General features: G+C 45.8%; 1 protein-coding gene across 2 annotated transcripts; it reads left to right on the plus strand.

Moving 5' to 3' along the window:
* Positions 1–294: 294 nt before the first annotated feature.
* Positions 295–25846, plus strand: SCN3B (sodium voltage-gated channel beta subunit 3). 2 transcript variants are annotated; one of them, XM_083589128.1, is made up of 8 exons: positions 295–669; positions 13184–14969; positions 17296–17459; positions 18356–18581; positions 21147–21285; positions 22091–22195; positions 22710–24383; positions 24631–25846. In XM_083589128.1, exons 2-6 carry the CDS (start codon positions 14912–14914, stop codon positions 22155–22157), a joined length of 654 nt encoding a protein of 217 aa, XP_083445254.1. In that variant the 5' UTR covers positions 295–669; positions 13184–14911; the 3' UTR covers positions 22158–22195; positions 22710–24383; positions 24631–25846. The 2 variants fall into 2 exon arrangements, with proteins under 2 accessions (XP_083445254.1, XP_083445255.1); XM_083589129.1 differs by lacking the exons at positions 13184–14969; positions 24631–25846 and having other exon boundaries at positions 304–669; positions 22710–24258.
* The last annotated feature ends 1 nt before the right edge of the window (position 25847 follows it).

The following is a 25847-nucleotide window of genomic DNA, read 5'->3' on the forward strand; positions in this document are numbered from 1 at the left end:
GTGTGGGGAGAGAGAAGTGGATAATTTCATTCAAGGAAACAAAGGGCTTTTGGATATCAGCAGCGAATGATTCACTCCCTACAGCGCGTCAAGTTGCCTAACTGTAGCCAAAGACAATATTTTACATGGCTGGCCAGCCTCGTTGTTGAAAGGTGTGGCTCGTAAATGTACGCAGCCTGCAATCTATTTTAAATGCAATTACAAAGCATCCTCCTCAGGCAGTGGGACAGGAGACCAAGCATCTTCCTAGCAAATGCAGGTTGCAAAAAGAACAACTGGGAGACAGGAAGAGGGTAATGGCACTAAGCCTGAAATTATATAGGTATAGATATGCTTCTCACTGTGTGTTTGTAAGCTGGCTAGGTGAGATATTTGCTCATCTAGCCTACAGGTGGGAATCCTCAGTTTCAGGAAGGGGCCTGAAATTGGCCCTCCAGCCTTCTCTGACTGACCCTCAGGACCTACCCCTAGGCCACGCCCACTCTTCCCCAGGCCACACCCCCATCTCCCCAAGCCACGCCTCTCAGTGGCTCCCTCCTCAAGTGCTTTTGCATATCTAGAAGGTGTCCTTTCACCAGGGTGGTGCCTCTTGCTTGTGTGGATGGAGAGATTTGCATGGAGAAGCCTCATTGCCTTTTGCATGGCTGGGACATCACCTACCATACAAAGGTAAGAGCCATATCCATTTGCTTTGCCCACTTTGGGCCTCTGCCCTTGCCTGCTGCTTGTATGCAGCCACCAGTAGGCATGACAGTAGGCATGGGCTTCTCTTTTCTGACTTTGCAGTAGCTGGCTGGCAGTGGAAGTCCTTGGGGCCTCAAATTTCAGTGGCACCCTGTGCAACACCAAAATTCAGCTTCCCCCCACCTCTCGCACTCAATTCTAGAGTCTTCTGCAACACCCACAAGGCTCTGCGCTCAGTGCACCCAAGCTGGTTGTGCACCCCTAAATTTGCCTCTGGGGCTGGTTTGCCATGAGGGGGTGGGAAAGAGATATGATGTCCTTTTTTATCCTGTGCTGTTAGGGATGGAACGCTTTGTCAAGAGTGGAAGGCTCTGTCAATTTCGCTTCTCTCACTTTCTCATTATTTCTCCAATCTAAAGTTTTCCACATTTCTGCAGCACTTTGGGGTTTTTTTGGAGGGGGGAGGAGGAGAATCCTCATGAAAATTCATCAGGATTTTACTGCAAATTTCTCCTAATTGCAGTGGTCACCAGTGTACACATTTTTTTTGCAAGCAATTGCTTTTAATATAGTGCAATTTTGTGCATATTGTTTTCACTAATATATTCATTTCTATGCACACGCTAATTTATTCATTTGTGTAAATGTTAGTCAGAGAAGTGTGAATTTTGAAGGATGACAGTTTTTCGGTTCTCATGTTGCTTTGCAAGAGTGAATTTGATAGATTCACCTTTAAATGCAATCTGAATCGAGTTCCTCCCCCATCCCCCAGCTGTTTCAGTATTTGTTAGATGTGCCTCTTTTCCCCCCTTGGCTTCTTCCAGCTCTAGACTGGGCTTGTCATATTTAAGTCCAAATTGCCTGCTAGAGTCGTCAGAGGGGCTATGAAGTGTGCTTTCTGTGTGAAAATGGGAGTTCTTTTCCCCTTGGTTACTGATATGTAATCAGCTCTCCCTCCACCCTCACCTGGGAACAGCCATTCCCTCAGACTGCCTCAGTGGGAAAGATGGGAAGCGGAAGACTCATTCCATCAGCTTTGGCAGAAGCCCAGCTCCACCTGGTACTGCCTGCCCCTGAAATAACTCTTTAGAAAACTGTTTAGACAACTGTTTAGAAATTGGTGCTTGAGTTTTGATTTTGATTTTCCTCTTCCCTCCCAGTTCCTTTTCCCTTGTGTGTCGTCTTTTTTCAGATCGTAAGCCTGAGGGTAGAGGCTGTCTTGTTTTGATTGTTTGTAAGCTGTTCTATGAGCCTTTTTGGCTGGAGAGAGGGGTGCAAATATTAAAAAACAAACAAATACAGTGGACACTCGGGTTGCGAACGTGGTCCATGTGGGATGCATGTTCCAACCCGCAGCAATCGCAACCCGCAGCAGTGCATCTGCACACGCATGGGTTGCAATTTGGTGCTTCTGCATGCGCAAAACACGATTTAGCACTTCTGCACATGCACAACCCCTGAAACCCAGAAGTAACCCATTCTAGTACTTCCAGATTTTGGTGGGTCCATAACCCGAAAAAATGCAACCTGAAGCGTCTGTAACCTGAGGTATGACTGTAAACAAAAGAAGAAATGAGGGGTGTGGCTGGAGGTGAGTGAGGGCAGTAAGAGAAGGGTGGGGAAGAGACTAAGGCATCGGGACTGTGGGATAATGGAAGGAGGGAAGGCAGAGAGAATCACTACAGGTCAGAGTCCAGAGGGAAAAGGGAGAGAGAGATGGGGGACCTGAGCAATGGCAGGGAGAGATAAAAGAGCAGAGGGGGGGGTGGGAAGGTGATAACAAGGGGAGACACAAGAGCAGTGAAAGGTGAGAGCCGGCAGAATGAGCTGGGGCGGTGTGAGAGGGCAGTGGAGAAGGGAGGCAAATGGGTATTGGTATTTGTATGTCTGTGTAATCAGGGAATCATAGAGTTGGAAGGGACCACGAGGGTCATCTACAGGTTCAACCCCCTACAATGCAGGGATCTTTTTCCCAGTGTGGGGTTTGAACCCACGACTCTAAGATTAAGAGTCTCATGCTCTAGTGACTAAGCTATCCCAAACAGTGGCATTTAAATTTATTTTGAAAAAATAATTTCATTGCACAATAAATCTAACCCCCCCCCCCAAAAAAAATATGTAGAAGTGGCAGTTGTATTACAGCAGGCTGATCAGCCACAAAATGCAAGAAGGTGTCTTGGGTATCTGCAGCCCCTGATGGTGGTTGCTAAATGAATGTATTTAGCCTGATTGTGTATTTTCTCATTTAACATGTAGTGATGTGGGTGGCGCTGTGGGTTAAACCACAGAGCCTAGGACTTGCCAATCAGAAGGTCGGCGGTTCGAATCCCTGCCGGTGAGCACCGCAACCCCAGAGTCGGTCACGACTGGACCTAATGGTCAGGGGTCCCTTTACCTTTTTAAGCTGTTGTGCATTGTATGATTAAGTTAAAGTTAATGTGGATGTATATATATATTTAAAAACAGACTTGTTCTTCACACAAAAATACATACAAACAAAAATAGATTTGCTTATAACATTACCAAATAGTAACAATTCCACACATACCTTTGTTTTAACATCAAAACAGCTAAGAAGGGGAAGGAAGCATTTTTTTCCTTTTTATACCTATGAGATTTCCCCACTTTGCAAATTATATCTTTGAAAAAAATAGGTCACCCATTCCAACACTGTTATTTCCAGTTCTCTTTTTCCATAAGCTGTTAACAGGCACCAATTATCTAATTGCACCTGATGATTCTCTCTGCTCTTCAGCATCTCTCTTCACTGAACCAAATTTAACCGCTCCCAGATTTTTCTGACCATATCCCACTTATTTGTATTACAGTCATTTTTTCCAACCTCAACACATAACACTCCAGCAATAGTCAGTGTGTGCAGAATCTGTGATCTGTCTATTTGTAACGCATCACCTTTAGCAGAATGTAACAGGAGCTGACTGTGTATTAGAGAGAGGGTCCAGTGGTCAATGCATCAGTTGAAAATGTGGTCAGCAATTGTTAGAGTCAGGAGAGAACTGAGATCATGGCAGCAGTCAGTAGGAGCTGGTCCTCCCTCTCTCAACCATGACTTCAACACTCCTACGGAAGGGTTTTTTGGATCCTTTGGACTCCTTGGAGCTGGTGAAGCAGTAGATGTTCTGAAGCCCTGGATTAATGTAGAGTTCGGGGAGGGGGAAGAGGAAGAAAACAGCTACCCAAACTGAAGGAAATATGAAGAGAGTCCATTCTCAGCTGTGGAAGGGGTAGGTGGTGTTAGGATCGTCCTACACTCATGTGTAGGACCCTGGTAGAGAGACATGCCCCACTGGCATGTTCTCTCCCTCCTGGTCTTTCATTCAGGAGCTTCAAAAGCTTTATTCAGCCTGAACAACACAGTGACTGATACCAAGAAGCATCAGCACACTTAGGGATACGCAGAGCATTCGCAGTTTGCGTAACAGAACTCAGTAGCACAGCATTTTGGCTAATCTACGTTTATTTACATATAATACCCTCGGAGCATTCTGCTTTAGCTCCTTCCTATTTCTCATCATACAGCAAAGAGAAAGAACAAAGGACAATAGTCCCACTTCACGGAACACAGTAATACCAAAACATACACCGCCATGTGATAGACAACAATCCCATGACTGCAAACACAGAGCAAGAATCCTAACAGGTGGGTGGAGGGACAGCTCAGCCAGTAAAGCATGAGACTCTTAATCTCAGGGTCATGAGTTCGAGCCCCGTGTTGGTTGAAAGATTCCTGCATTGCAGGGAGTTGAACTAGATCATCCTCTAGTCCCTTTCAACTCTACCATCCCATGATTCTATGATTTCAGCCTATTTCATACCTGCAGGTGACCAGCTTGGGTTGACTTCCTTTGTAGTCTATGTAGGAAGAGCTGACTCTTGGGAGATCCCGGAAAGACCAAAGGATGGACTGCTTCACACATCTTACAGTTAACCTTTGGAATTTAGTCACTTGGGATGCAGTGATGGCCACCAACCTGGACTGCTTTAATATCCAGCAGCAGTCAGTATGATAGGGCAAATCTGCTGAGACCCGCTCCCAACACTGCATCTCACGGGGACATGGGAGGGCTCTGACATGGGTGTGGCTGTCAAGACACACTGGCAGGTGTGCCACATGGGCTCCACTTGTGCACCTGCAAAATCCTAGTCTCACTCCTGCCTTGCCCCAGTGTCGCCCAGGTGAGCTGCTGTAAGGTTAGTGTCACCCCATCCCACTGCCCACTACTGGGTTTAGACAAGTTTGTGGAGGATACACTGATCAGTGGTGACCAGCCACAAGGGCTGTGTTCTCCCTCCACTGCTGGAGGCAGCATATCTCTGAAGGCCAGTGGCTGGGAATCAGAGGTGGGGAGAACGTTGTGTTGCACTCGGGTCCTGTTTGCAGGCTTCCCACAGGCATCTAGTTGGCCACTGTGAGGACATGATGCTGGACTAGATGGGCCTTTGGCCTGATCCAGCAGGTGGCTCTTATGTTCTTATTAAGTGTTTCAAGCCAGCTGTTTGGTGGGATTTTAAGCACTCTGGAGTAGTTAAAAATCTGCATGAGCCAAATGGTAAGTAAGCCATGAGCCCCTCCCTCCTTGAATGCATGAATCTTCCAGACTAGCTCTCAGAGTAGCTGCTGTAACCTTTATAAACATGTTTAGAAGTCGGTGCTGCAAAAGCACATCACATTCTCAGGTTAGAGTTTCCCAAAGAGCGATCAGTAAAAAGAACTCATTTCAGCACTCATGAGACACACAAGCTTCTGCTGCTATCAGGAAATGCTTGTCTTATTAGTCCAGTCTCATTAAAAAAAAACATGCCCAGAAGAAGGATACCATAAACCTTTGAGAATTGTTGCTAAAAGACCAGAGGTTGTCCTTTTGTTGCCGCATTCTTCCTGACAATGGCATGAGACGCATGGTTGCCCGTAGGAATCCTTTCATGCTGCTCCTTGCTGCCTCTGTGTGGCTAAATGCTGAATTTCCCTTGCATCGAAGCATTTGCAAGTTGTATTAGGCTGTTAGGAATCGTTAGTTGACCATGAACATTGATTTTGGGTTTGCTGTTATTGTCTCCTCTTGTCTTTTCTGTTTACTATAATACTTATGGGTGGATTTCATCCCATGTTGGAATCTGAATCTTTCATGTTTTTGAAGAGCCCAATTTATCTCTGATCCCCACTCCCCATCACATTCTTTACCTGAAGCACAAATTGAGTCTATGATCTCACTGCCTTCTGCTATCACTTCTCTTGCCATCTCTCTGTTCCCATCTTTTGTTAAATTTAATATCTCTAAGGAACCAATGAAGCACATTTCTCACACAATATTTAGAGAAAATAAGTGGCATTTCCTCACTGACCAGAGGATCTGGCAGTTCTGAATTCCTGGAATTGTCAATGAATGATCTTTTTAGGGGGTGTCTCCTCCCTGCCTGTGAAATTACCTCTTCACTGAAGTGTGTCTCAATCCAACCTTTTAGATGCCAGGTTAAAAAAACCTCACCTTTTTTGGTACAGTAGGGTATCTAGACGCTGATGGGTTAAATCAGTCAAGCACAACCAAAATGATCAAGGGACTGCAGCAGCTCCCCTACAAAGAAATGTCACAGCATTTTGGATTTTATTTTTTTTGTATTCTCTTGAATGTAAGATTTTCTTTCATTCTTCCAAAAATAGCCTATCTGGGGGACCCAGTTCTGAATCTAGACCCCCAGATTTCCAGATTTTCCCTCCTCTACACCTGCTATTGGCCTTGGGGGGAGTCCCAATTTGTTTCAATAGGAGCTTCTTCTCCCCATGGAGATGGAGACACAAGGGTCCACTGCATGGGGTGGAGAATTACAGTCCCTGACCCCCTGAGGACAGGCTCCTCCTGTTATGAATCAGAGGACCCTCACTGGCTATTTGTGAAAAGAAAATATTGTGCTCGGAAGGCAAATTCCCAGATTAGTGCAGACTGTGGCTCTGAAAGGTATTTCTGTTCAGACTGGTTGTTGGTAAGTGAGCTGGAAAGTGATGCTTTTTAATTGGTGGGGCAGAGGCTTTCTGTTTGTATGTTTCATTGTACCTGGGTTTTCAATGTGCTCACTTTGCCTGGCAATCTTCTTTTTTAAAAAAAAATTATTAAAAGTTTAAAGATTACAGAAAGAAGAAAAAAGAGAAAGATTAAACAAAACAAATCAATACATTACAATACATAAAAAAACAATACATCAAAACAAAAACAAAAACAATTAAAAACACATCCAATATTTCCATATCTTTGTCTTTCATTTACTTGTTTCATCGACCTCCTCACACCTCCCTTTTTTGTATTCTAGTTATTAATTATTTCAGCAAATCCTTTCCATCTTTCTCTGTTTTCTGTCATATAATTATCTTAATTTATTTTAACCTTATCTTACCATTAATACCATAAAACTTATTTGTACTTAACTCCTTATAACATTTCTACTAAAGCCATGTAATTTCATTCCAACATTTTTCTAACGCTCATTAATTTTACAATATTTCTATAAATAAATTTTAAACTTTTTTCCAATCTTCTTTCACCGTCTCTTCTCCCTGGTCTCGGATTCTGCCAGTCCTTTCTATCAATTCCATATGGTCCATCAACCTGGTGATCTTCTGTCCGAGGCTCTTAACTCTTTTCCATGTCCCTTCTGCAGATCTTCTTCATATTTATACATACACTTTACTTTATCTTCTGCTGATCTTGTTCTTAATTTCCTTCCTTTGGCGCTGAGGAGTAGATCTCGGGGAAGCTCCAACCTAACAATGTCTTTATTCCTTCTCGACAGGTCAGCCCATTCTCCGTAGTCAAAACTAATGTCCAAAAGATATTTCAGGACGTGTTTCAAAATCCCTCCAAAACTGAAGGCCCCCACAACTCCAATCTCCTCCTGACCCAAATCCAGGTCCCAAAAGCCAGAACATCCCTGCATCAGGGGATCTGTCCAACTTTCCTTCTCCAATCCAAGCGGGGCTCCGATCCTCAAAATCTGACTTTCTCTAAATTCAGTCATAGAGGGCAACAACTTATATTCATCAAATTGCCTCTGTAAGGCTGGGGCTCTCTCCACTTGTATTACTTGAGGTTCAACGACAACTTTCTCCCTCGCCTTCTCCACAACTTGCCATGTCAAAGTAGATTCCTGAATCGATTCCTGAGTAGTTTCTGTATAGATGTACACTTTTTGTCCCAAATCAGTCACTTTTTGTCCCAGATCATCAATTTTAATAGTCATCACATCCGTCTTCTTATGAAGCTGTTCCAATGAAGCACTTATCTTGCAAAATGCAATCACTAAGGCTTCTTCTGTCAACATTCTTACCAGTCCAAGGTCAATCCCTGATTCTCACGGTCTTTTATCTCTGCAGCTGGAAAATTCCCCAGCTCCACTCCTGTAACAGTTTCAAAGGCTCCCTCTAGCGGAAACAATTTCTATTTGTATCAGTCCTTTTAAACGCAGATCCAGCAACAAAATTAGTTTCAATTTTCAGTTACTTTTGCTCCTTTTTAAGCGCAGAAGGAAACAATGGAAACAATATATTTCTCTTGTTTAACTATCTGTCAACATACGTTTTATTCACAGTCAGTGAACTTTCCCAAAACGTCAATCTTACTGGCAACCCGTTTCCAGGTTCAAAACGGTCGTAATTTATCTTTCTTCACTCTCTCTCCTGCAGGCTTAGGCGATCTAATATTTCCCCCCTCCTCTCCTGCTTCCAAGGGGGGTTTAACGATTTTAGCCGATGGAGGTTTAATTCTTTACAGAAGACTTTCCGAGACTTTAGCTTGCAGCCTCTTTGCTTCAGTCTATTTACAAAAGGGGGAGGCGGACTTCCTGTTTAAAACCTCCCCGTTTTGGTGCCAAATTAAGACGTTTAAAAATCCAATTTTCCGTTCTACTCACGGGTAGTTGTTTCAAGATCAAATTGTCCACAGGAAAAAGTCAGCGCTCTCCGGCAACAGCAATGCGGCTTCACTCCGTGAAAAAAGCAGTCGATTCAAAGCACCGCGCCACTCACCCCAAGTCGCTCCGGATCCCCGAAACCGGGTTTCCCCACGAGTAGGGGAGGCGCAAAAGGTGCCAGCCGAATCCCACATTCACAGGCTTCTCCCGCCTGTGATTTTTATGGGTCCCCGCCTTCGCCGTGGCGGCCAGACCCTAATTTCCACGCAGCGAATTCCTCCCGATCAGAGGAATTCCGCCATTGTCCGGAGGCGCCAACCCGGAAGTCTTGCCTGGCAATCTTCAGGCATATTTTCACATGATGCTGATGGCTACCTGAGCAGAGGCAGATTTAGGGCAGTTTCCACACACTGGACATCAGACTGAGAGGGGTGCTGTAGCATGCACAGAAGAAAATGCAAGAAGTGGGGGGTATTGAATTTTGGCCTTGCACAGGGCACCACTGAAATTTAAAAGGTATAAGACCTGCCCTGACCTGAGCACTATTGATCACTCACATCAGGCACACTACAAATCTTTGTAGCCATCCTGCCAGACAAAGGAAGCTTCAGGGAAGAGACAGCGCCACCTGCTGAGTCTTCATGCACCCTCTATGGATGGAAATGCAGAGCTGCACTGATAAAGCACTACAGAGGTAATGGTTCTTTGTGTGATAACCACCACTAGGTCCTTCTGGCACCTGTAGTCTCCATAGGTGGAAGAATGGGCTAAGATCAGCCATGCTAACAGATGGCTTCATATGAAACTGTTCCTCAAAGCATGGGATGTGGTGTTTGTTCTCTGTATATTTCTGAGAAAGTCCCAGTGGTCCATCTGTCTAGAGACACACAGACAAGAAACATGGAGTTCTCTTCCTTTCTTTTGGCAGCGAGTGCCTCCAAATAACACCCACAACTTTCTGAGGTCAGGGGTTGTGAAGGAATACTGTGTACAGTTCTGGTTGTAGAGTTGGAAAAGGTTCAGAAAAGGGCAATTAAAATGATGGAGTGACTTCCATATGAGGAACAGTTGCAGCATTTGGGACTTTTTACTTTAGAGAAAGGGCGAGGAAGAGGTGACATGAAACAAATCATCTCACAAGAAGTCCCATCTTTTTGGGATGCTGATTTATTGCACAAATCAACTTTAAAAGAGTGCCCTGAATTTGCTGCTGTGTGGCCAAATACCACCTGAAAACAGCCACAGTATGAAAGCACCCCCACTATTTTGTGGAAATGATCTGCAAATATTTTTGTTGGAAAGATATAGGAAAGAACAAGAAGGTGGGGCACAGTAGCCTCCCCTTTATTCTCTGTCTTTCTCACTGGGCTCTTGCCCTGGTCTACTACAGAGCAGCATAAGGAGGTGCCTTCTACTGAGTCAGACCAGTAGAAGGTTTGAGGCGGGGGTCTCTTCCCAGCCCTACCTAGAGTTGCTGTCAGGGACTAAGTTTCCACATGCAAAGGCAGATCCTCCACCACTGAACTGGGTCCTTTCTGCTGCTGGAGCCCTTGTACGTTTTTTGCCCCCTGGAGACCTCTGCTGAAGAAGGCAGACTCTATTCAGGACAGTCCTATCCCCAGATTTAAGCAGCTGAAAGAGTAACCCACCAATACATGATGAATGGTGAGCAGCTGCTGATAGATCTGGGTCTCTCTCAACCCCCTGGCCGCCAGGAGTGGCAAGGCATGGCTAATATTTCTCTTCACACAATGAAAGGCATTTCTGCAATTGTTCTAATGGTTGGCAGGGAAGCCATCTGCCAGTAACTGCCTGAGGCCCAGGCATCCCTGTTCAGGTTTTCTTTCTTGATTCTAGCCTATAATAAGGCATCACAGAGAAATCAGAGGAATTGTTGAAGGCAGAAATGTTGGGCATCTTTGATCATCCCCCTCTTCTTCTGCTGCTACAGAAGTGTCAGACCGTGTGTGTGTGTGTGTGTGTGTGTGTGTGTGTGTTGTGTGCCTGTGTTGCCCTGGCTGGGATGATGTTCCCATAGCAACCCCTGCACAGAGAGCGGTTCCGCTCTCTGTAGCATTCACAATTCATATTCATCAATGTTTCCAGTGCGCTGTGTGTGTGTGTGTGTGTGTGTGTGTGTGCGTGCGCGCGCGCGCGCGCACGCACTATCTCTGGCTGAAAGACCAAAGAGGGCTGAGCCTTCACCAGCCATACAGGGACCTCTTGCCCCTTTGGTGGGGTGGGGGGAAAACTTTCTCCTGCAAAAGAGCACTTGCTTAATGAGCATACAGAAGGCTGGAGGAAATGGGGAGTGGATAGCAATGACTTTAATGACAGCTTCTGGCTCTTTCTTCACAGAATGTCAGTCGGATGGAATGAAAGCAAGTGCGATCACTGTATTAAAACAGTGAGAATCAGCCAACAAAAAAATCTGCACATAGAAACATAAGAAAACCAGCAGCCCATCTAGTCCAGTGCCCTAACGTACCTCACAGGGCAGTCGTGAGGATAAAATGGAGAGGTGGGGGAGAGCCATGTATGCCTTCTAAGATGAAAGGAGGGTAGATATGTAATGATAAATGCTGTACATAAATAAATGGCTGCTTCTTGCCCTGCCTCTTGCTCAGGCCCAGAAAACTGTGGTGGCCAGGAAGAGGTGGAGCTGATTATAATGGTGGTCAGAAGGTGGACTCACTGAAGGTGGATCATGAATAAGTTATTGTCAAAGGACCCTCCAAAGTATCACTGCTTGTTCACAATGACTGGGCACCTTTTGAAATGGTGGTGTAAGACAGACAAACAACTCCTACTGGACTTCGTTTGCCATGAACAACTTGAACAGGAAACATATTCTTGCCTGGCACCCACAGACTCACCATGCCTTGGCCTTGGGGACAGAACGGTTTACTCCAAAGAGCCAAAATTTGCCATGTTCCTGAGAGCGAAAGTAGGCCATTTATAGGAGTTGAGTCAGAGTGTTCCATCCAGGTTCTTTCTTAATCACAGGTGAAAACAGCCTGTCTTTCCTTAACGGCTCCTGCTCTGTGATGAATGCTCTCTGCTGGCCCACATCCTCTCTCAAATCCAGGGGCTTGCATTTCCTGACAGGAACCTGGCCTGCTGCAAACAGACACGACTTCACAGTGCTTCTGTGAGCATATGGCTGTCAGACAAGAGTGCAAGCCTCTTGATTTAACAGATTCTGAAGATCTATATAAAGCAGTGCTGAACAATATCCACCCACTAGGCCCAGGATAGATTATATGAGGTGAACTGCAGACAAAATGCAGATGACGCCAAGAGAAAAAACAAATAAATAGATGATCACATGTTTCCCAGGCTTTATTTAGTTTTTATGATATCTCCAAGGGAAGAAAAAAATGGAAGTTTTTTTAAAAAAAAATGTAATTGGTATGCATAAAATGATTAAGAATTTGTAAATAATACTAATAGAATGACAGAGTTGAAAGGGCTTAAGAAGATGAGGAACCTGCGGCCCTCCAAGTTCTTGAGGAATACAACTCCCATCAGTCCCAGCCATCATGGACAATGTATTCAGGATCAGCAGGCAGCATTCAACCAAGTAATTATGGCACCCCTGGCAGATGTTCAGGGAGATGTGCCTTTTTTCTTACATAACCGAAGAACAGGGTGCCATGTAACATTAATTCAAAATGTGTTGTTTAAGCAAACATGATCCCTTGTATTTGGCACATATCTGTAAATATGTGCCTTGAGATGCAATGAAGCCCACAAACACAACCACGTATGAAAGAAGTGGAAGTTGCATTGAGGACAGGCATGTAGAGCTGATTGATGCCTTCTAAAAGCCAACCCCAGGCAGGGTTATAACTCTGTTTTCTAGCCTGCTTGCTTCAGATAGCAGCAACTGCTTTCCAGGGAAGGGAGTAACATTTACGGCGTAATACATTTATTCTGAGAACTGCTTTTGATGTGTAGGCTTGGCTTAAAGAGACACGACAGCTGGGTATGCTTAGGGTTTCTGAGAATAGCCCTCTCTCTTGGCCAGGACTAGTTTGGAGGCCAGCCATCCAGTGGCCCTTCCTGCACTTTCTTGTTGCCAGAGACAAGGCGGTGGGAACTTTCTACTTCTATGAAAGCAGGAGAGAGAGAGAGACGTTGAAATACATGGTTGCAAAATCATCTAATGGAGAGTTTTGCTCAATTTGGTTGACTTTTCTTTGTGTGTTGTTTTTTTTACTGGGATCCCTCCCCCCAAGCCAAATCCATCAGCTGAAGCTGGATGCAAAAGATAAACACTTAAGAACAAATTAAATAGTTCTGAGTCCAGGAATGATTTGGGTACTAAAACAGAACTGAGCACACAAAATGCCCACTCCACTTTTGCCACCTTCATAAGCACAAGCAGCATCAACATCTTTCTTCATTCCAGCAATGCAATTGGGTGGGAGCAGGTCATTTAGTTCCTGTTGCTGTTAAACAACTGAGAGTCTGCAGTCCTTGCCAATTTACTGCAAATCAACCAGCAATCTGTCAGTATATCCCCGTCTACCCTGGCTTGATCTAATGAGCATCCCCTCCTTCTAAATCCATTCAGGTTTGACCACAGACTGCCCTGCAGCATTGGAGATGCGTGTGATGGGAATTGTGGCTCCTCTCCAGATGGAAAAGACCCAGCCAGCTCCTGCCACTAAACCCTTTGGGCACAAGCCGGCTCTATGAGAACAGAGGCTTTCTCAGCATTTCCAGCTGCAAGAGTGACCTTTGGAGCTTTCCCAATGGCAGTCACATGGACTTGTTACAGGCCACTGCTGCCACTCCAGACTAGCTACCACCTTTAGGAAACCACAGCAGAGAAGCATGGCTCCCCTGCCAGGGAACACTGGTAGGATGCCAGGCACTGACACTCAAACACTGAAGAACATCCCATCAGATTGCATGGAAATCATTTAGGATGATGAGCACTTTGGGGGCTCTGGAGGCAGCAGTCCCTTCAGCCTCCCTCTCTTTCTCTTTTGCTCTCCTTGCCAGACTCATTTTGTTCCAGAAAAGGGTATTTTTTTTCCATTTTGCCTCCTGCTGTTTGCTTATGAAAGATTTCAGCAGAGAAAGTGAACCTTGGATTTGGCTACGTCCACACCATACATTCAAAGCACATTTAAATTAGTGATGGATTGGCTGGATTTATATCCCACCTTTTATCCAAGAAAATAAAGGTGGCACATGGTTCCTTCCCCACCCCCACGCACAACCCTGAAGGGGTGGTGTAGATGTGAAGAGGCTCTGGGAGCAGCTGGCTTGGAAAGAGGCAGGAAACGCCCCACCCACCCCCAATTCTTCAGGAAAAGGGAGTCTCGCTCTCCTGATGGGAGGGGGACGCCTGCTTCTGCCAAAGAGAGGTCTGCGCATGCTTGTCCTGAGGGGCTGTTCCCAATCCAGGCACGGCTCGGAGAAGGGAGGCGGCGGCACTCCTCCTCCTTCTCCTCCTCCTCCACCCACCCTCGCGCTCTCGTAAGGCGGGCACAAGCCGTCCCAGCCACGCAGAGCCGGCGCAGGAGGCTGGGCTCCAGCACACGGCTTGAGATGCATTGTTCCTGTGGGGAGGCTCGGAGCTGGAGGTGGCGGCGAGGGTGGCGACGGCGAGGGTTGGTGGCTGCGGAGCCCCTCCATCTCGGGCCTCTCCCCGTCTCCCTTCGCGCCGCGGGGCTGTAGGAAGCGGGCCCAGCGGCTCTCCAAAGACCCCTGCTGTCCTCCGTCGCTCGCCTCTCTTCCCCTGAACCGTTGGGCTGAGCACAGGCGGGGGCAGGGCAGCGCAGGCGCCTCCAAGGGGCTGGTGATGCCCACAGCTGGGAAGGGGCAGCCGGCGCTGGCGCCCTCGCCAGGCAACCCTGACCCTGCCCGCCCGGCGCGGAGCTGTCCAAAGGGGGAGGCGACCCGCAGGAGCTGTTCGTGGTGCTGAAACCCGCTACGCGGGAGCCGCGTCAGTTAAAAGTGCGCCGCTGCCCTCCGGGAACCCCGTCTGCTGCCATCGGCGAGTTCCAGCCTAGCGCCTCCTACAGCGCGGAGCTGTCCAAAGAGGGCGGCGACCCGCGGACTCTCTCCCTGGTGCTGAAAAGCCTTGCTAGAGGAGGAGCGCCAGGAAGGGACTTTGAACGGTGCACATTTGCCCTCCCTGATCCCTGCCTCCTCCTGGCCCGGCTGCTCCCATCGGTCGGTTCCAGCCCAGCGCCTCCTCCCCCTCCCGCCCGGATCCAGTTGCGCGGCGACTAAGCTACTAGATCTGGTGGAGAAAGGAGACCCAGCCGAGTCTGCCTTTCCAGGAGCCATGGCTGCGCTAACGAAGGTGGCCGCCGCCTCTTCCCTGCTGGTGGTGGTCCTTTGCGGTAGGTGCTTCCCGCCTGCGGTCCAGGAAACCATGTGAAACGTGTGTATTTGCGAGACAGCCAGAGAGATGGGTTCCGTTTCAGTGGGAAGGATCCCTGAGAAGGTCCTCTATGAAGTCATTAATTGCTGAGTTGCCCCGGGGGCCTGAGCAGCTCCTCGAGAGAGAGAAGGGTTGCCATGGCGAGCTATTGTGCACCACTTTAATTAAGTAAGGGGAGGGTTGTGGTTGTTTCCCGGTTGGACAGAGTCAAAGCGCAACCATGGGCCTCGTGCACTTGGATCTGCACGTGCACGATATCGAGTGAAGCCGGAGGAAAATTGGTTGCGAATTGCAATGACTTTCATATTAACTTTCCTTCCCCCCACCCCACTCCACCCCAAGGAGGGCCTTAGGGAGCTGCCTTCTACCAGTCATATCGCTGATCTATCTAAATCAATATTGTCCCAAGGTTTCAGGCAAGGAGTTTCTTCCAGCTCTGCTTGGCTGGTGGAGATGCTGGGAATTAAACTTGGAGCTTGCTTTCTCTCTAGGGAGTCTTTAGAAAAGGAGGCAACAGCCCAAGTACCTTTAAATTCCCATGTCAAAACTGAGTTTCAAAGATGTTTTCAAGGGGCTTCCAACCATTTCTTCTTTTTACATTTTACCTCCAAAATACAGCTGCAATAGTGAATCCAGCAGTATTCAGGCAAGACTTTGGATTCCATGCTGTATCTTAGAACACAGCAGTTTGGCTGGGAAGCCTTACAGAGAAACAACCCCTTAGACTGTGGATTTGTCCCTTGTCAGACCGCCCAGTTAAACTGTGGATCCCAAGGCAACAGAGGAACAGCTGGGAATGAAGCCTGTAAAAATGGATAAACAGGTGTTGGAAGTGTCACAGGGAAAGGGTTGTGCCTCATTGATGGAGAACATGTTTGCGAAAGTGCAATTTTTTGTGCCAACTTTTATTTAAAGCATTGTGGGAGGGCAGAATGCACAGACAACTACATCCTTGCTCTTCAGTCAATTCTGTGCACTTTTGAGAGTTGAAAGCATTTTCACATGCTGCACTTAACAGTTTGTTTGGGGTGCATTGGTTCTCTCTCCCCCCACCCCCCACATCTGCAATTCCCTAGTTTGGCTAAAATGTGCATTCAGTTTTAAAATGGCTGTCATCTCTTTTCTACATTCCCTGAACAACATTCTCACATGTGTACAGAAATGGTACAGGAGGTGATTCAGAAATGCTTTCAGAGTTCTGTGCAAAAATGCTCTTCAGAGTAAATGAAACCCCAGAGCAATGTGTGGGCTTCTTGGCTCGAGGAAGTCGGAGATGTTTTTCCTGAACCCCATGTCTCTTGGGGAAAGACTGGCACTGTTTGCTTAGCAAAAAGAAGCTGTCGTTGTTCAGTGTCAGTTAGAAAGGGTACAGTAAGCATTATCTACATGCTTGGCTAGTAGTACTTAAGAGGGAAACATTCAAACTGTTGAGTAGGATCTGACTTGGTGCCAGCTGTTCACATGAACTTGCGCAAACTGTGCTATGTATAAGAGAACCAGAATGATACTAATTCTGGCATCCTAATTCTCACATAAGAATTGTGATGAAAAGCTCTGTCGAGTCTGGTAGACTGCAATACTGTGTTGGGGATAAGACTTTTGAGGGGGGCATTTTATCATTCGTATTTTATGCTTCTGCCTTTTTTAAATGATGTGAGCTTTTAGGATGAAGTAGCCTTTTACAGATGTCATGTGTGTATAGAAATACAGGTTTTCATAATGTGTTTTGCAGGGTCTCTGGGGAAATGTAAAGAACATAATATTTTAAAAAAGAACCTGGGAGGGAGAGGGGAAAAAGAAAGGTGACATTTGCCTTTCTGATTCAAAAAAGAACTTGCAGTTCTGGATTATATAACTTCTGGTTGGTTGACTGTATGTCACATGTGCTTCAATTGTAGCCCAAATGATCAAAGCAACATTGAAATCTCACAATTCAGATTTCTGTGTTGGAGGAATGAGATGGGACTCTGCAAAGCACTAGTAAATTCAGCACCAAGTTATTATTTAATGTGGATTATTGGTTGAGATCAGCATAGGATGGAAGGTTTTTTGCAAATCCTGATATTTAATCCATTCTCAACGAATGCCAGTGTTGAATTAAGAGATTTATTTTCACTGAGAATCAGAAGCATCTTGAATAACAGATTGTTCTCTGTGTCGCTCCACCCCCTCTCCATGTGTTTGTGTCTTCCTCTGTCTTTTTCCCTTCTTGGAAATGGGTCCCTCTCCCAATTGCACTATATGCTCACATATCCAAACTGGGCTGCTGATCCATGGCTTTCCAGTGGGTGTCTGCTCTTCAGTCTGCGTTGAAGTACCATCAGAGACAGAGGCAGTCCAAGGGTCACGCATGAAGCTGCTGTGTATCTCCTGCATGAAGCGAGAGGAGGTTTCTGCCAACACTCTGGTTCAGTGGTACTATAAGACTGAAGGGGGCATAGATGAGCCTGTAAGTATTACACTGGGTGCCTCTAGCTATGAGCCTGTGAGATGAGAAATAGAAAAAGGAACCAGGAGATGTTATTCTCTTCCTTGATAAAGGGTGGGAGGAAATAAGGTGAAAAGGATAAATCTCAGGTAATGGGTGGCAGGGAAAACCAACAAAATGAGGATCATTTGCAAATGCAGAGGTCTTCGCCTATAACTAGACATTTATTAATAGATGTTTTGATGAGGGTGCTATTCCCAACAAGATTCTCATCTGGGTCCTCAAACCCTATTAGGTGATCTGCACAGGAGACTTTGCTGCGAGGAGATCAGATCTGCTTTCCTAAAAGAGTTGCAAGGACTGAGCAGGAATCTTACCAACCATCAGCTTCAGGCAGGCTAGATCAGAAAGGTTAAATGTCCTGAGAGTTTAAATGCTGTTCACACATCTTTTCAGAAGCTCTCCAAAATATTTACTGGTCCGGGAAGTCATCATCCTGGCAAAACAAAGTGCTAAACTCCAGTTTATTCACAGAGCAGCTGAAGAAAACATACTGGTGTGATAAATGCTTTTGCATTGCTTCCTCTTTTTCTGTTCTGACACACAAGGACAGCTGTTCCACAGCTGTTTTTAGACCTCAGTCTCTCCTGCTCTGTACTATTGCCACCTTATTTTCTTGTTCAAAGGGAGCATATTAAATGCCAATCCACACATGCATTTGTCACATGTTTTCTTTGTATTCTATATCCATTGGAGCAGGGAAGAAGAGTTTAAGATTAGGGAGGGCTCTGAAGAAGATCTTTAAAAGAAGACTTTTCCAAAGAAACATTTTAAGCAGTCTGGTTTTGTTCCTTGCAACAGAAGACAGCACAGAGGTCTGAAAATGACAGCATCCTTCCTTATTCTGCTCCCTACAGATCTACAAGTACGAAAATGAGAAGCAGGAACTTGGGAGCCGCTTCCGTGGTCGGCTCCAATGGGACGGGAGCATAGACATGCAGGATGTGTCCATCTCCGTGCTCAACATCTCTTTGAATGATTCGGGAATCTACACCTGTAATGTCACTCGGGAATTCAACTTCGAGGTTCATCGACCAGTTGTCACCCGCTCTACACTGATCCGTCTCACAGTGGTGGAGGAGGGTATGAAGGATGACGGGCATGTCCCTTAATTCTGGTGCCTCTTGGCAGTGGGTCTCTTGCAATCGCACACAAGATGGTGATACAGAAGTTGGTATTTTGTGTAAGGAAGGGGGGGAGAAACTCCTCAAGTTTCAAGCAGTTTCTCCCACATTTGCATTCCGTAAAGCAGGCTGAAGGGTTTGCCAAGGGCCAAATTAAGGATGACTTCCTAGGTGGTCCAGAGACACTCGCTGTGGGGCTGGTTAAACACGGATGGTGTTTTATAGCCTTGATGCCACTATGCGGGGGGGGGGGAGAGAAGGTGGACATTTTCTCTTCTTACGGTGGACATCCGTAGAAGGGACACACAGTTCAAACTTGCAAGGGCTTGTTCATTTCTTACTTCCTTTAAAATACAAGGTATACATTTAGTGGAAGAATTAGGACTGAAATATTTTTGAATGATTTTCACTCCATGTTAGTGAGCAGAACAAACGAGCAGCAAAATTTGCATGTGTACAGTTTTGCCTTCGGAAAACTTGGTTCCAAAGCTTACTTTGGAGTTTTATCTCACCATCCTTTTGTCACCATTCCCCACAAGGGACAATTGGGGAGCTGAGGCAGAATGTAATGAAATGGGGCTTGTGATGGACTTGGTGTAATAATATGTATATAGCATTGTATTCCACACTGGCCAAGTTTTAGGCCAGATGTTAAAATAGTCCCTTAATTCAAAACTATAGACTTTTGCTTCTGTCTACCCTCTAAAACAGAATCCTCCCACTCCCACAAAACTTTTTGGTCATTAGGAAACTCATGTCTTCCATATGGCACTATAGTTTTAGTTCAGAGTTTGTTTACCTTACTGGAGGTTCTTTCCCACCTCCAGTCACCCCAGATTTGAACTCAGTTCACCACAATGTTTATCATAAGAATGTAAGAAGAGCCTGTGGCCCACCTAGTCCAGCATCCTGTGCTCACAGATGCTTATGGAAAACCCTCAAGTGCAGGAGCGCTCTCCTCTTCCAGCAACTCATATGCATAATAAGTATTATAGCTTCCACCCATGAAGGTCACTAGTGGCTATTGAAAACCTCCTCTTCCACGAATTTACTCAATCCTCTTTTAAAGTCATTCCAATTGGTGACCATCACTGCCTCTTGTTGGAGGAAGTTACTCTCTCTCCCACTCTCTCTCTCAAATCTATCCTGAATCTTTCAACATTCAGGATGTCCATTAATTCTAGTGTTATGAGGGAGAAAAGCTCTTCTTTCTCCATGCCAAGCATAATTTTATAAATGCCCACTATGTCACCTCTTATTTGTCTTTTCTCTGAACTAAAAAGTCCCAAGTCCTTGTAGGGAATCACATCATCATTTAGTTTACTTCAATGAGTCGTCAAAACTGGGCTCATTGGGGGGAAAGGGTTGTCCATAGGCTGTTCTCTAATGGCTTGCTGAGACTGTCAGTTTCAACAGAAGCAGCGCTAAATGATTGTTGAACTAAATATGGCTCCCTCCTGTTGCATCTCATTCCTTACGCTGTGTCTATATTGTTTTTTCTCTCTCTCCCCCTCTGCCAACAGCTGTGTACCCCTTTCTCTGTGTCCTTTTTTCCCCTCTGTCTCCTTCCCTTGCTGAAGATCCCTCCCTGAGTTTCTTGGTGGTTCTGTTTCCTTGTCTTCAGCACAATATAGAACATCTGCAGATGGGGAAAGTAAAGAAACAGGAAACAAAAGGAGAGCCTGTCAGGGTTCCAGGATGGGCACAGACGTAGCTCTGTTTGTCCCAAGCAAAGTATGTCATCTGAGCGACTCTGCACGTTTGCGCATGCGCTAAGGAGAACATATAGAATCGTAGAAAAATAGGGTTGGAAGGGACCCCAGGGGTCATCTAGCCCAACCCCCCTCAATTGCACCTAAAGTGCATGTGCAAATGTCAGCCTTATTGCCAATGATGCAGTGGGTGGCACCACAAAGTCTTCTAAGAGATGGTAGAACCTCAGTTGTCTCACCCAGTTCTAGTGGTGATCCTGCTTTCACCTCATTTAGCCTCTCAACAGCTCTGATCCTCCCAACACTTGGGAGTGTTTGGTTATAATGTGCATTACATCATGTTCTGCATGAGTATTTCATCCAGATTGTAAAGAATGATATGGGGGCACTATGGTCTATGGAAAAGAAATTCTATACATTGCTCTGCAAATAGCCTGAGGTTGTACTGTTCTACTGAGGTGGTGGTACAGTGGGATCCTTGCTCAGTTTGCAGCCACCAGCTGGCAAATGGGAACTGTGTGTGTTTAGGTTCCTGGCTGCAGGATACCAGTAATTTTCCAGTTGGCACAATCCATTCCATGAGCCAATAGGCATGCAACTGCCTACTGGGCTGGCACAGAGCTTACAGTCCAAGCCAGAAAAGAGAGCCGCTCAGTTTCTGCATGGCAAATTACTTCCATATAGGAAGATATAGAAAACCACACAAGCTCACAGGTTTCCAAAAGATGGCTGCAAAGCAGGACACCATGCTCTGTGGCCCACCAAGGTGGCTTTGCTCACGTGGCTCTTTCCCTTTCTTGTCCCCTACACAGCTGGAGAAGACATCACATCTGTCATCTCTGAAATAATGATGTATATTCTCTTAGTCTTCCTCACTTTGTGGCTGCTGGTAGAAATGATCTACTGCTACAGGAAAGTTGCCAAGGCAGAGGAGGTTGCTCAGGAAAATGCGTAAGTGAACATAAGAATGTAAGAATAGCCCTGCTGGGTCGGACCAAGAGCCCATCTAGTCCGGCGTCCTGCTCTCAGACATCCAGAGCCCCCCAAGGGAAGCGTGCAAGAAGGACCTGAGTGCAACAGCACTTTCTCCTTCTGTGGTTTCCAACACTTGGTATTCAGAAGCATTGCTGCCTCCAGTTGTGGAGGCAGAGCAATAGGGTTGTGGCTAGCAGCCATTGATAGCCTTCTGCTCCGTGATGCTCACAAACTGCAGCTGGTCCAACATGCAGCAGCCAGATGATTGGCTAAGATTCCATATCGGAGTTCATAAAACCACAATTTTAAAATGGCGGCAAAGTCATCTCTGTCCAAAAGAAGATGAATCCAGGAGCTGATACAGGTATCTTGAACTAGAACTTGGGGGGGGGGAGCTTTAAACTTTGCCCCTGCCAAATCAGAATCTGAATCCAGTCACACATCCTAGTGCCCAGCTACTTGCAATGGGAGGAAAGCCATTTGCTCTCATTCAAACAGCAGGTGTAGCAGCAGTAAGGATTTCTATCGGATGGCAGAGGCAAATGGTTAACCCCAGACACATACACACCACAGTCCAAATCTGACTCCCCACCTCCCATGCTGGCTTAAAAACAACAACAAACGGCTAAGCAAAAGTGAGCTACATTATCAACATCACATCTGTTTCAGGAAGATTTTAATGTTTGGTGTTTTGTTGTGTCCTTCCCCATGTAAACCTCTTTTTAAAATTGCCAGTTCAGGACTTTCCCCCTTGAAGTACACTTTTCACCTTGCTCTCCAGGACTGACTACCTCGCCATCCCTTCAGAAAACAAGGAGAATTGTGCTGTGCCAGTGGAGGAGGAGTAGAAGATGAAACCACGTAGGCGTACAGTGTGCAAAAAAAGGTGAAAAAGCTCTGTGCAAATCACATGGCAGCAGGGGAGGGCATTGGCTGCCTAGCAAATCCAAATCTGTGTGCAGGCACCACCATGGGGGGCATTCATGATCTCAAGGCCCAAGGAAGCTACTGAGCATATTTGAAAATGTTCAGATATGATCTGTGGATGGAATGTGGATTGCCGTGGACAGGTCTTCACTGGTTCCAAGTGACTCCAACAGCAAGAACTCTTCCAGAGATTATGGAGTAGAAGACATGGTGCCATCTTGAGATTTCCCCCCTTGTATGTATTTTGCTGAAGGTAAGAGTCCAAAGCAGTCTTCCTGACAGAGAATTCAAAGTACAAGAGACATAAAACAATTTTAAGGGGTCCAAAAGGTAGGTAATTGATGATGCACTAAAACTCCTCTCCTATGTGTGACTCCTACAAGCAGGGGGTGTGTTTTGCTCATGCAGGTTTTCATCTAATCTTCTGAAAGTGGAAGGTGAATCACAGTCTGGCTCTTTTTCCTTGTTTTCAGGGACTTGGCAGACACAAGGAGTAAGTCACCGCAGCCAGGTTTTGCAGGAGCCCAAGACCAGGAACCATGAGGAAGTGTAAATTTGTTTCCGTTTGTCTGGAACATCGCACTGCTTTGACTTCATGGCTCTCATTCCTTGAGCAATCAGCCCATTTGTTAAAGACTTTCCTTTGAGGCATGCAAAGTCAAGGGGGGGGGGGAGAGGTGCAGTACCTCCTCTGTTGCCCATCGCCTCAACGACACTGTAAATACTCACTCATCTCTCGCTAGCACAGACTTTCCTTTGGGTGCATTCAGACATCACAGCTTCCTCAGCATTAAGTGGCATTCATTTAGTCATCATTGCTTTTGGTGTTAATTTCAGTATGATGCCCCAGTGATGTCACAGAACGTGCCCCAGATTTTCTTAGGGAAGCAGATAACAGTGGGTCTGTTTTGGCCAATACCTCCAGGAGCAAATGGAAAGCCAGGCAGAAGCAATACAGTAATTGAACTGTTTAGTTTTTCATGAACCTGTGGCACAGAAGGAGGAAATGCTCAAGCCAGAGATGTTTCCGAGGTACACAGTGCACTGCTAAAAGAATGGTGATATTATACAGATACTAGATTGAGCCCTGGGGTAAGAGTGTGGCCATGAAGCACCCTCTCTTTGCATCGTATGTGATTTCCATGTTGCAACACTCCATAGTATGTCATATACTGTGTGTAAATAGGACAAGAGTCGTTAACTTGGGCATTCTGTGATTTAGTCAAACCCAAGCAGCAAACTTCTAAAATAATTTCCAGCAGGATTCAGAGGGCAGTGGCAAATAACCACTTTGCAAAACATGATGTTGTGATGAAAGTTTAAATTCTCCTTAGTGTTTGACGCAGTGACCGAGATGCCCAGAATTGTAGGGGCTTTAAGTCGGGTCGGGTCAGGTGTCCTTTCATGTACTTGAGAGACTGAAGCAGGATGGACAATTCTAACTGAAGGATCGGTGGAAGTTGGCAACATGAACCTTCCATTTCAAAGAGAAGCACTGTGCTTTTAATAACCGCACGGCACTGAAAAAAATTATTCAGCTATTCCAATCTCAAACAAAGCCTGCCACTGCCAGTACCATGTTATGCCCTCCAATTGCCATATACTATTTTATTATAAGGCAGGGGTGATGTAATTCCAGGTTCAGAGGCCTGATCTGCCCTTGCTATCATATTTTTCTGCCCCCTCTTCCAAGACCCAACCAAATTTGGCAGCAGCAAAGGAAGAGGGGAAATAACACAGAGGGCCAGCCCAGCACCCAGATAGGGGTGCAAATCTCTCACTTCCCGGTCATCAGACCAACTTTAATGAAGAGGAAGCAAGACCCACTGCCATCACCCTTAACTGATCTGCACAGATCAGCTGAAGAGGAAAGCTGTCTGCCTTTGTGCATAAGACAGCATGGGGTGGTCACAGCCACAACTTGTCCTTGGAGGGCTGGGCCAAGGTGGGCTTGTCCCCCTGGGCCAGTAAAAAGGCCACCCACCCATTAGAAGGTCTGCATAAATAAAATCTAAACTTCTATCTGGTAATGGTTTGTTTTGGGGTAGAACACTGAGCACAATTTTTCTTTTCAGCAAAGGAATCTGAAGACTGTGCAGGGGGGGCAAATATTAAGCTTAGCTGTTTGGTAGGATCAGATTACAGTGGTACCTCGGGTTACATACGCTTCAGGTTACATACGCTTCAGGTTACAGACTCAGCTAACCCAGAAATAGTGCTTCAGGTTAAGAACTTTGCTTCAGGATGAGAACAGAAATCGTGCTCCGGCGGTGTGGCAGCAGCAGGAGGCCCCATTAGCTAAAGTGGTGCTTCAGGTTAAGAACAGTTTCAGGTTAAGTATGGACCTCCAGAACGAATTAAGTACTTAACCCCAGGTACCACTGTATTGCCTAGACTCGCATTATTTTCTTTCACAGTAAATGATAGTATTAGAAAAAGCATGAATAGCAAAGTACTTTGCTGTAGTTAAAGACCACAATCCACCACAAAGACTCATTGTAGACTTAATGGCAAACCATGGTTTGTTGCTACAAATATGAGTGGCAGGGTTATGTTCCCTTCCCTCCCTCTGGCATGCTTATAATTTCTCTGGGGAGAGCTAAGCCATGAGCCCAGATCGTCACAGCAGCAGAATGAGCAGCGTTGCAATTGGAAGTTTCTGAACAGAGGTTGCGTGGCCATGTGCCAGGGTTTCATTAGGGGTTGGACTAAATGACCTGTGGGGGACCTTCCAGCTCTGGAATTTGATGAGTCTACGATTCCTCTCTAGGAGCCCACGATGGTTCATTCAAACCACATGGTTTAGCTTAGTGTTGTGTGTGAACCAGGTCCCTGTCTCAGTAATTTTTGGAGCAACCCTGTAAGCCTTTTTTATACTCCCCCCCCCCCAGAAAAAAGGATAGCAATGCTGATGCTACTCAGCAAGCATATACCTGTACTAATTCATTAATCTTATTTATGAAGCTTATATCTGAAGCTTAGAGCTGTAACTCACCTTCTTCAACATGTCACGCTTCGTGGAGCTACTCAAATTGTGAACCAAAGCAGCACCCATAATTCCACATGGCGAAGGGTCCAGCTGTCATGCCCACTTTAAGCGCACTCCATCACATCCTGCAGAAAGTAACAATGGAGGAGCTTTCTTCGCACTAAGGCCTCCTAATTGATTTTGCCCATGATTTGCCATTTAACCCTTGGGAAGTTATCTGACCCTAATCCAGTTGAGTCTAAATCCAGCCTCTGCATTCTTTACCCGATATAATAGAATCTGGTAACACCCTCAGCTCTTGAGGTGGAGCAATTAAGTAGCAGTTCTGGAACCAGGAAAGCTTCAGAAGAATGAATGGTAAAGATAAACCCCTTAACGTTTTCTCTCCCACACCACAACTACTTCCATAATTCTTTAAGAAATAACACCTTCTTCCGCCTGCCTTCTAATGCAGTAGTTCATATGGGATTTCTGACGGTGAATACAACATGGGCACACAAAGGTAATCGTGTACGATGTCTTCAACTCTAAAGGTAGACTGTGTCTTCTGTCTGTGATGTGTGTGGAAAAGGCACAGGAGATGTAGAAAACAGACAGCAAAATAAAAAGCGAAAGAACCCAC

Source organism: Podarcis filfolensis (assembly GCF_964270895.1).
Source record: "Podarcis filfolensis genome assembly, chromosome: 15".
Taxonomy (NCBI): Eukaryota; Metazoa; Chordata; class Lepidosauria; order Squamata; family Lacertidae; genus Podarcis; species Podarcis filfolensis.